Source organism: Channa argus, chromosome 7, assembly GCF_033026475.1.
Source record: "Channa argus isolate prfri chromosome 7, Channa argus male v1.0, whole genome shotgun sequence".
NCBI lineage: Eukaryota > Metazoa > Chordata > Actinopteri > Anabantiformes > Channidae > Channa > Channa argus.
In genome coordinates this window covers 5,732,893-5,744,094 of record NC_090203.1, presented here as the reverse complement: position 1 = coordinate 5,744,094, position 11,202 = coordinate 5,732,893, and the positions used below count along the sequence as shown (strand labels likewise).

The following is an 11,202-nucleotide window of genomic DNA, read 5'->3' as shown; positions in this document are numbered from 1 at the left end:
GCTTTTTTTGAGACGGACCTTTTTATGAAATAAAACTAAACCTCCCCAATGATGTGACACCACCACTGGGGAAACGTTTATAAAAATCCAATGCTGCATATTTTAGAGTTACTGAATTAAGAACTTCCAGCACAGGACAATAAGTCTAATCTTGGTGCCTCATACCATAACTACAGCCACAATGCGACTACATATTTGAGTTTGATAGGGCTGTCGAATGATACGAGCGACTGTTTGCTTTGGCAGTGGCTGAGACTTTATCACCCATTCTCTTCCCCAAACACCCGAAATATGAGCGACTGAAGAGCTTCAGCCTCCGGTAAAAACTATCGTAACTCAAGAGGAAAGACTTGTAGACACGTTCTAAACTAATCTTTAGAGAAAGGGAAAACTCTACATTTCTTGTTTCAGGTGTCTCTGTGGGACAAAGCAATGCCTGCGGTCACTGTGGCAGCTCACAGTAAAGACATGTTTCCATCTCTGTGTGAAACTCCAAAGACTCTGTGCCGCAGTCCAGTGGGCTGCTTGGTGCATCGACTGATACAGGCTAGCGTCACTACAGCTATTGGGGTGAGAGCCACTGAGCAAAAATGTCTTCACACAAATATATTAAGTGCAGGTTGATGGGATTTACGTGTTTCGACTGTCTTAGACTGCGCAGATCATGGTGGGTTTGTTCAACATTGGACTTGGGCCGGGACGAACAAGCACAAGTCCTGGAGATCTGACCAGCTTGGGAGCTGCTTACTGGCTTGGTTCTGTGGTAAAATAACACCTCTGTAAACCACAGATGCAAAGTTCTTTCTTTAATATCAATTCCTGGCAATGTTAATGGAAAGTCATGAGCTGTGTGTTGATCTCTCATCAGTTTATTGTAACCGGAATCTTGTCCATTGTGGCCGGACAGTTCCCTTCACCCTGCTTGGTAAATCAAATCCTCCAAACATCCTTAACCAAATAAAGGAAATACAGTCATTTTAATTCAATTCAACTTTATTTATGTACTGCCAATTCACCACAGAGTCATCTCGAGACAATCATTCATAATAAGTCCAGACTTCACAGACTTATAGAGAATAATTTCTCTTTTATCTGCAAAACACCATCGAATGCCAGTTGAATCTGACTAATTATAACAATCTTTCCACTCAGCTGGGCTTCACTGTGTTTATGAATATTGTTGGAGCAATATTTGCCATCACTGGCATTGTGCTGTACATCATAGACCTGAAAAATGCCTCTCTTCTGTGGATGTGCGACCAAAGCAGGAACAATGTGTCTCAAAATAGCGACAACTGCAGAAATGTGGCCGTCTTTGCTCAGGTAAGCGTCTCTCAAACTAATACCAACTTCCCAATTGTATTTCAAATTCCTCCTGGGCATCTCCGAATTGAATTGCAAGTGTATTTGTAAATTAAATGAAGCAATTTCATTCAAAAATGTTTTAATTCCTCATCAACCAGAAATTGATCAGATCCATGGACATCGCATTGATCGTCCTTGCAGTTCTTCAGCTCTATGTCAGCATTCGGTTTGCTATCCTGGGCATCAGGGCTCTGATGAAGGAGAAAGAGGTAAGAGGGCAGCTAACGTTTTAACAGGAGTAAGAACAATAGTATCAGGGAAAAGGACTAGAAGCTGTAGTAGCTGCATTTCTGGGGGTTTAAGTGTCTCCATTGTTAGCACAATCATAAAGTCCAAAGATGATCCTGTTATCCTCTATTATTATAAACTTTTTCCTTTGTCCTTAGGGTGGTAAAGATGCAGAAGAGCCACTGCCACAGTTGGAAGAAAATAAACCCTTTTAATGGCTGCATGACTGAAAAAGCAGCTTGTCGTTGTTCTACTGCCGTCTCTCTGCACTCAAGTTAAAATGATTCAAAATAATGCTACATCACAAAGAGGCTGCAATTTCTTGTGCTGATTTGTGTGTGCATTTTTTTTTTTTTTGCCTGTGATTTAATTTCTTCATAAAGTACTTGAATAAGGCATACAAAATGCAAACAGCAAGAAGAAGTGATAAGATACAAAATCTTGGATGTTCCAGCTCATTTTATGTGGCTCATGTTATGTGGCTCTGGATGTTCAAACCAAATCTTAAGACTAATAAACAATTGTGGTTATAAAAGTAAACTGGATGTTCTCCCTTTTCTGCGGTTGCATCCTTCCATACATTGTGTACCAAATCTGCAACTGGGACACTAATGACTTTACATTTTATCTCTATGCATCGGTACCAAATAATAATAAAAAAAATGTTAGAGATTTGTTAAAAGAAATTCGTGGGTTTATATGAGCTAACATTCTTCATAGAATTTTAATTTTAATATTGTATGAAGGAGTAATTATAGCTAATCCCCCTGTAGAGGCGATTTTCTCGAATATGAAGCTCCAGCAAACACTTCACTCCGGAGGTCGTTGTATGACGAACATTGAAGATTTATCGTACGTCAGTTCCTCTGCTCCAGCTACCGTGTCATGTCTGCACCGTTCAGTAGCTGAGTGGAACCAAATCGTTGCTGTTGTTTCCTTGACAACCGGACAGCAAACTTAAAAGGTAAACTCCGCAGGCAAACTATCAAAGCTACGTGACGTCACTGATGACATCATCAGATCGCAGAAGCAATACACACTTCATAAAACAATACTAAAACTCAGGAAACCCTTGGTCGGCTCATACACCCCTACAAAATAAAATCTTCTAATGTAAAGCAAGGCATTGTGAAATGGATAAAGACTATCAATACATTTTTTTGGTATCTAATCCCTTATCATCCCAAACTGCAAATATAAAGTTACAATTACATAAAATTACCAACAATGTTGTAGATAAATTATTTATTAAAATATACATCTATATAATTTAATTTTATTTGTACTTAAGTACAGTTTTACAAAAGGTCATTTTTCTTTTTTATGATTCCCAGTATGTGTTTCTTGAATCAGAAAGAAGTATAAAGTATTTGTACTTTACAAAATGAGTACAATTGTGATTGTGATTTACTGTATATAACATATAGCTTTCCTACAGTATACTGTGGTATTTGGTAAGAAATTAAGGTGAAACTACTTATGTTATTGGTTATTAAAATTTATGTTCAAAAAACATTTTTTTATGTTTGGTATTGACGCTTTTATTTTGAAGACCGAAAGGTTACAGGAAGCGTTCCATGCTGTTGCTGCTACCTGAATTTGTCCTGGACAAATCAGACTGTCGCACTCAGTCTGCAGCAACAAACCAGGTGAGTTCTGGTGATGACATTTATATTTTGTTAACATGTGTAATGAGATCTGAAATGGGTGACGAAGAAATGTAGTTAATTGTAATGGTTTTGTGGGGGGGAGGTCTGCAACAGGGGAAAATATATACTTTTTTTTTGTTTAGTTTTTTTAGCCTATGTTTCTCTGTGGCTCTGTTGCTTGTGTTAAAAGTGTAGCTGTGCATCCTTTTCTAAACGTTAGGGTACAAGATATGAGCTCCAAATAGAAGGAAAGCAACACTTTCTGGGTAAGAATAACTTTTAATCTTCAAATGACAAAACCTGTTATTGACCCTTAAAACGATATACATTCTTTAAAAAAGTGAAGAGTGTCAGAAACTACCTGCTGCTTTGTAAAAAAAAAAACCCAAAAAACAAAACAAAACAAACAAAAGTAAAAAAAAAACACTTTATCACACGGGTCAAATTCCTCAAATAAATGCTGGCTGCAGAGAATGTGACTCAGTGAGTGAAAAACTTCCTTCATCGCACCTTCGGGACTTTCTTAATAAAACTGAAGAATATAATTTTGTCGTTTCTTCAACCAATTTTCTCAAAGTTAGCAAATTATGCCACCATGGCAATATACAGCGTGTGCCCTACGTTTGAAAGATTTTCTGCAGATTTTCTGAATGCCAGAACAAGCTTTCTACATTTTCCCAAAATAAAAATAAAATCTCGGTGTCAGCTGCAGGTGTGGCCCATCAACAGTGGAAAGGATGTCCGTAACTGTTCACCGAGACAAGCACGAGACCGGGGTCACCATGAAGACTGACACAAAGAGCATGTTGCCTCCACTGTGCCAATACCTGGCGGCTCTTTGCTACAGTCCAGTGTGCTGCACAGTGTGCAAGGGGCTGTTGCACAACATTGTAACTGCCGCGCTTGGGGTGAGACATGTTTTTAATTAAACAAATATATATTTATTCATTGGCACTGTTTAGCATTTTCAATTGTTTTAAGTGTAAGACAACAACATGTAATTGTTACGTGTCTCGTTCAGACTATACAGATCATGGTGGGACTGTTTAACGTTGTACTTGGGACAGGACGATCAAGCACCCATTCTGGGGATTTGACTGACCTGAGAGCTGCTTACTGGCTGGGTGCTGTGGTAAATTCAAAAAACATCTTACGGAGGATTTTACAGCAAGCAGGTTTCCTCAGATGACTGTGGCCTCTAGTTGCAGTAGAGCATTTAATTGTTCATGGCAACTGGATTAGCTGTGAATAGATGTTGTTTCCTTTTTTATATTTAAACGATGGACGCAAAAAAAGTAATGCATTAATTTCACTAATCCATCTGTTGCCCTCTTGTCAGTACACTGCAGCTGGTATCATGGCAGTTTTTGCTGGCTGGTTCCCCTCTTTTCGTTTGGTAAGTAAATTCTAAGACACAACTGAAAGAATATTGTAAAGTGTGATGAGGCATCAAAAGTATAATGCGTTGTGTTTTTTATGTTACACAAAACACTGTGAAATACTGTTTGAACTGTTGTTTTTATTGAAGGAGTCTTTCCTCTCAGGTGGGCTTTGCTGTGTTAATGAACATCGTCGGGTCAATCTTCGCCATTGTCGGCATTGTGCTGTACGCCATAGACCTGGGAGATGTTTCCATCCCCTCCATGTGCAACTTGAACGGGCACAGTGGTGATGACTACGATAACTGCGTTTATGTAGCGTTCTTAGCACAGGTAAGCAAGGAAGTTTGACTTGAGCAGTTTCACAGAGCAGGATGTCAGTATTTACTTGCGAGTAGTAAATCATTAAATACTTATGAATACTAGAGTGCATTTTAAAGCAATGTTCCATTGTATATCTTCTTTGAAACAAAATGAATAATTCTTTGTTGCATTGTTACTTCCAGCATTTGTTGACAGGCTTGGACATTACTTTAATCATCCTGGCTGTTCTCCAGCTGTGTGTCTGCATTAGCTTTGCTGTTCTGGGCATCAGGGCTTTGGTCAGTAGACAGAAAGATAAGGTATGAACTAAAACCGATGCACAAAGTCATAACAGTATTACATTATATTACATACAGTGTTGGTCTTGGAGGAAGTAGTGGGTGTACAGTATAGTAAAAGTTGGATTACAGCTTGTAGTAAGTATACAACATATGTTATCAGAATCAGAAATACTTTATTAATCCCAGAGGGGAAATTGGTTTTGTCCCAGATCCTCCATGTAGGAAATTGTCTATAAGAACATAACGTATAAACATAGAAACAATAAATGAAATATAAAGTGAAAAATTGAATCAGTGTATCTGAGCTCAGAGGGAGGAGTTATAAAGATTGATGGCCACAGGAATAACCCGAATATTTAGGGTATAAAGTTAGAAATTCTCAACTTTGCTGACTTTGACTTTGTTCTGTTTGTACAGTTTGATCGGTGATGTTGAGGGATGTGCCCTGACCAGTCCCGGTGCTTACAAACCAAAACACAGGAAAGATTTGATTGTAATCATTTAATCAGCTAAATTTTATCTATTGACTTGTGAATGTTTTAAAGTAAACTTGCTCGAATAAACAAAGGTAAAATTGTGTGAAAACTGCCCCTGATATTTCTTGCTCATTTCATTAAGTAGGCAATATTCTGAAAAAGTCACTAGGATGAAGCTGATTTCTCAGCATGGCGTAGTCGGTAAAACTTAAAGTAAGAGTATTTAAAGTAACAAGAACAGATTTGCACTCATGGTCAGTAGTTTCACTTCAAGCGATGGATGCACAGGTGACACCCACACTGTGCGATTTCACTTTCATTCATTTCTTCATCCTGTGATGACAGACTTTACCACTCGGTGGCGTTCATTCTCCTAAATTCTCCTAAACCAACCCGCACTGCATATTTTACTAAGCACATGGATTCATTAAATAAAATAAAATGAAATAAACATAAAAACATATTCAGCTGCATCCTAAACTTAGGACTTATGGTATATAAATATTTGCTCTGAAAATCCCAAAATTGATGATTTAGGTTTCAGTGCCTGGAAATAAATAAAACTACTAGATATAAAGAAATGAATAAAACTAGCGTGCAGTGTTAGTCGCAGTTAATTAGTGACCAACACTGGGGCTTAAAGAGATTCATCTAAAAACAAACATATAAGAATATGTGTTTCATAGTCCGACATAGTTTGATCAACCACTGGGTTGTTTTAATTTAACAATATTATAATAAATGCTAAAGTCGCATTATGGTTAATCCCCTGTCAGCACATAAAGTGGTTAAAATCAGCTCCACCTGTCCCAACAGTTCGATCTTTATTTTTTATTATTTATTCTACAACTATTTGCATGCACATGCATGTTTTAAATTTATTTTTAAATCCTTACACTGAAGAAAAGAAAGTGTGTTAAACTTACTGTCCCTCATAGCAATGTAACTTTTAATGCACTGTCAGACTTGTAACTGGACTTTTATTCTCAGAAGCTGTGAACCAGGAAAGGGCTGAACATGACGGAGGCACCTGTCTTATTTTCATGCTGCCAACAATTTTCAGTTCTGGTTAAAATTAGAGCAGGTGCTTTCAAAGTACTTGTTGATTCATGTGGAATTCCTGTTGCACAATCCAGTACAAATATAAAGCATAGATTATGGCATAGCCACAGGCATGTCTGTGTTTTTTATGTATTATCCAACCCTGAATGGTGAGGTGTGAGACGTCTATGTAACCTGCATTAAAAGGTGCAGCTCTTAATCTTAAAACTGAAAACAGAAGACTTGAGGCTGGTATTGCTCCCAAATTGCTGCGACAGGTTATTTCAAACACACAACATTGGAAATTGCAAAAACTGCACAATTTAAAAAGGGTAAAAAGGGTTTGTGACATACAATAATTTACATGTGGTTCATTAGATGGTTTTTTCCACATAACTGCATAAATCCAAAACATATATTTCTATATAGTCAATGCATATTTATGTCAAATTGTTGTTTTCATATGTGATTTTGTTATATTTCACAAAAGAAATGTTTTAATCAGGCGTTGCCTGTTTCGAACAGTCACTGGAGAGGTGGAGATGACAACTTAAGGCTCTGCATAGTTTGTTCTGGTGTCATTGTTTTTCTAGTGCAAAACACATATTGGAGTTGTTGCTCGCAAAGTATTTCTAAGGTAAGGAGTCTGGATCTGAAAGGGGCCTCGGGGTACATTTAGAAAACAAAACCAAGCCTAACTGTAATACGACATCTACCACTATCTGTCGTTGACACAGCCAAATATCAGTGCCGCATAAGCTTGTTGAGTCTTGCCCAGACATTGGTATGTGAGGAGGGAGGACAGAGGGTAGCAGCAGCAGAGGTGGAGAAGGGGACTGAGAGTAAAAAGCCGGTGTTGAAAACAAAAGTGAAGGAACACTGAGACTTAAGAGGTTTTTTTCCCCCTTACAAAGGCTCTTAGTTTATTTGATGCAGAGACCCAAGTCATGTTATTAATGACGAGAAAGTTTTCACCAATAAAATTCATGGGTATAGTAGCTTTACATGTAGCCAATTAAAAAAAAATCTACAAATGCAAACTTGGCGCTGTGTTATCTATGTGTCACAAATGAACCCAGTTGTAGAGAAATGTCAAGAAATCTGAAATTGAATTCACATCATGACGACAACATCTACAAAATGCTGGAAGGACTAACTGATACAACAATTGGACATTCAAAACACAATTGATTGATATAAAATATTTCATCCCATTTGTCCCTAAGCAACCTCTGCTTGAGCAATTAACTTAAAGATATTGACAAAGTGTAAACGTAGGTTACAGAAGTTGACTCATAAATAAGTCCTTCAAAGAGGAATCAAGGACTTGAATATAGAAACACATCAGTTACTGACTAACTTGGGTTTTCTTCGAACTCTCCCTCACATCAGTCAGTATCAACGGAGTAAGTTTCTCATGACTGAAACTCAACATAGTTGTTTCCTCATTTTATACCGAGCTGCATTCGGAGCCCATGAGCCGATGATGCATGTCAGAAACCAAGGCCCCTCCCACGCACCATCTGACCTGCAGCATCTTGTGAATATATGAGATGCTCCAGGTCAGATGATGACCTGACTGCTATTTCCACTAAGACTGAATTAAATCAGAGCTGAGGGCTACAATGAGATGGCGGGTGGCCGTACAATGCAATCCTGTATGGCGGGCGAATCGTTGCATTGCCACGTGATGTTTTCCTGCGTTCCTGAGGTCACCTGATGGGCTGGGGTCAATGAAGGGCTGTGTGGCCAAATCATATCCATTGAGGAGTAATTCTGGTCCGATTAAAAGCCTCACTTCGCTTCTTCCACAGTTTTGAGTCAGCAGCCCCCTTAACCCACCTGGACGTGGACAGTGCCCGGCCTGTAGTAGCCATTTAATATAGAAGTAGTGGACAGCTGCACTATCAAAAACTTTTGATACTAAATTCACATTATTATGTTATGTACTTAGATATGTGTTTTATTATATAGTTAAAATGCATCGGCGTAGCTGTATTTAGACTCACAATTACATATAATTGTATTAATTTAGATGATATCAAATCAATACTTGTTAAAATGCTAGAAGCTCTGTTAAGGATGTCCTGTGTCATGTCAGAGCCTGGGTGTTGTTCCTTATTCTTGTTAAGAGCCTCAGTCACTCCAATATTATTCCATTAAGGTGAAGAAGTAAAATCATGAAAGCTTCAGTGCACACATCTGTGTACAGTACATGAAACATACAACCCCAATTCCAAAAAGGGAGGGACTGTTTTGAGATGTGTTGCTGCCGTTAAATGCAAAAGGAGCTTTTGTTTTCCATGGAATTGTAAAATGTCATCAGTTTCAACATGTGATATGTTGCACATCCTCCCAACTTTTTGGGAATTTTGGGAACTTTTATCCCTGTTTTGGTCTCAACCTTCTGCTGGGACAAACCGTCTGACTGCTGAGTGGCTAAATGCTCCATTAAGTTTACTACTGTGTTGCCACCGATGTCAGGAGATCAAATCAAATCTACAAAAAGAGTAAATATGGGGTTTATGTTTATCATATGGCCAGACACATGACTTTCAATCATTGTTGATGTCGTCCTTTGTGTGCTTGATGTATCAATAGGTTCACACCATCACCTTTATCATTAACAAATCATAAAAGAACATATATATCATGATGTGTAAACCTTTGAGTTTACATCTAGTTAGGGCTACGTCCAAAATGACCGTCCCCCGTCGCCCCCCTTCAAAAAAAGAAATCTGCAAATGTTTTGCAGTGTTATGGAAATATCAAAATGTTATGCAATGGTGACGATTTTCAGGCTCACTTTATGTACAGTAAGCCTTTTCTGTCTGAATTGCTGACAAAGCAGTCTGTAGGCCTCCGCTCACTGACTGTTGCTGTAAGTGGGTCATTTCTCAGTGGAAATTGGAAGAGAGAGATTTGGTTTGTTAAGGAGCAAAGGAAAAATCCAAAATTCCTCCTGTCTCTGTCTTTTTCCACTGGCAAACAGGTATCCTGACAGCAAGGCCTGTTTTCTCTCTGACACAGGTTTGGTACAGTAACTGGAGAGTTTGCCTGAAATAGAAAGACAGTCTGAGCCCCTCAAACTTAAGGCTCCTGTTGTTCTGAGTGTCTTATATTTGTTATTGTGACACTGGCCAAAATCCCAGTTTTTCTATCTGGAATCGTTGTATCTTGCCATTAAAGGTTTAACTGTGTGTCATTGTCATTGGGATTTTATATTTTTCATGCTCTGCAGCTATTGCTTTTGCTTGACGGTATTACCGTCTGGTTTGTCTTGTGATTTGTTGTGTTTTCATTATTCAGATTGTTTTTAATACTTTTTAGTCTGTAGAGACTTTCCTCTGATAAAGAGCTGTATAAATAAATGAAATAACCTTGATCACGAACTCAGTAGCAGTGCAAGAGCCTGATGTGACATTAGACCACAGGTTCCCAGCTTGTTTGGTTTAATACTTTCAAAATGAATCAATGACTGTGTCACTGCTTGTCAACGGTGACATATTTCTGGGAACAGTGAAGGGGTTTTGGTTCTTTCTTCCTGTTCTGCAGCTGTTCCTTCCTGTTCCTCCAAAATATATTTAGTCAACAAACGTTGAACCACTTGTTTTTCATTGCACTTGTTTGTTGGGGCACTTGACCTGTCGGGGTAATGTACTGCAGGGATATGAGTCTTTATAAGCCAAAGATAGAAAACCAATAACCACATAATTACATAGCACTATGGGTGTTTCCAAACTTGCTAACCATAGTATCCGTTTTCTTTTCTTTTTTTCTTTTTTTTGTCTAAGCTGTTTCGTCAGTTGGACTTTAAGTTGGACTGGAATGTGAAATGCTAAGTTTTCTGTCTTTCCTATGTTATTTTCGGTATCAAATCTCAATGACACTGAGCACCGATTTTTTTCTGAAGTGTCCCGACACAAAATCGTCTTAACACATCTGGCCTATTTATAAAGGGGAGGAATATCAATTGGGTATTTTCCTTCAATAATCAATACAAAAGAAAAGTTGCAAGTGTAAGATGAAGACAGAACCATTCCCTCATTTATACATTAAATATGAATATGGGCTAATAGCACTCCCTACTGTAGTTTAAAGTGTTTATTATTTGCTATACGCAACATTGGAGGCTGCTGTATGATAATATAGTGTAGGGAAAACAGTAGTAATATTGTCTTTACAGAAAAAGTTATTATTGTAAAATACTAATGCATCAATTAATCTCACTAACCATTAATTTAAAAAATTAATTGTACTTATTACTATTATTATAGTATACTATTTTATGTTAAAGAACATTAGCATATGTTGGACAAAAGAAGAAGTTTTTAAATTACCTTGAAATACCTTTCCCAAATACTGCAGCCACTTCTTTGTCTTCTAACCAGAAAAAAACTACAACTATAAATCATTTGCAAACACAACACATACACACACACAATAAACAAACTGTGAA

General features: G+C 37.9%; 1 protein-coding gene across 1 annotated transcript; it reads left to right on the top strand.

Moving 5' to 3' along the window:
- The first annotated feature begins 169 nt into the window (after positions 1–169).
- Positions 170–5,736, top strand: LOC137130182 (uncharacterized). Its single transcript, XM_067510001.1, has 13 exons — positions 170–319; positions 412–570; positions 653–763; positions 869–925; positions 1,153–1,323; positions 1,464–1,574; positions 1,752–1,783; positions 3,949–4,150; positions 4,264–4,374; positions 4,582–4,638; positions 4,787–4,954; positions 5,128–5,244; positions 5,644–5,736. The coding sequence occupies exons 2-13, from the start codon at positions 433–435 to the stop codon at positions 5,653–5,655; spliced, it is 1,287 nt and encodes a 428-aa protein (XP_067366102.1). The 5' UTR covers positions 170–319; positions 412–432; the 3' UTR covers positions 5,656–5,736.
- Positions 5,737–11,202: the final 5,466 nt, after the last annotated feature.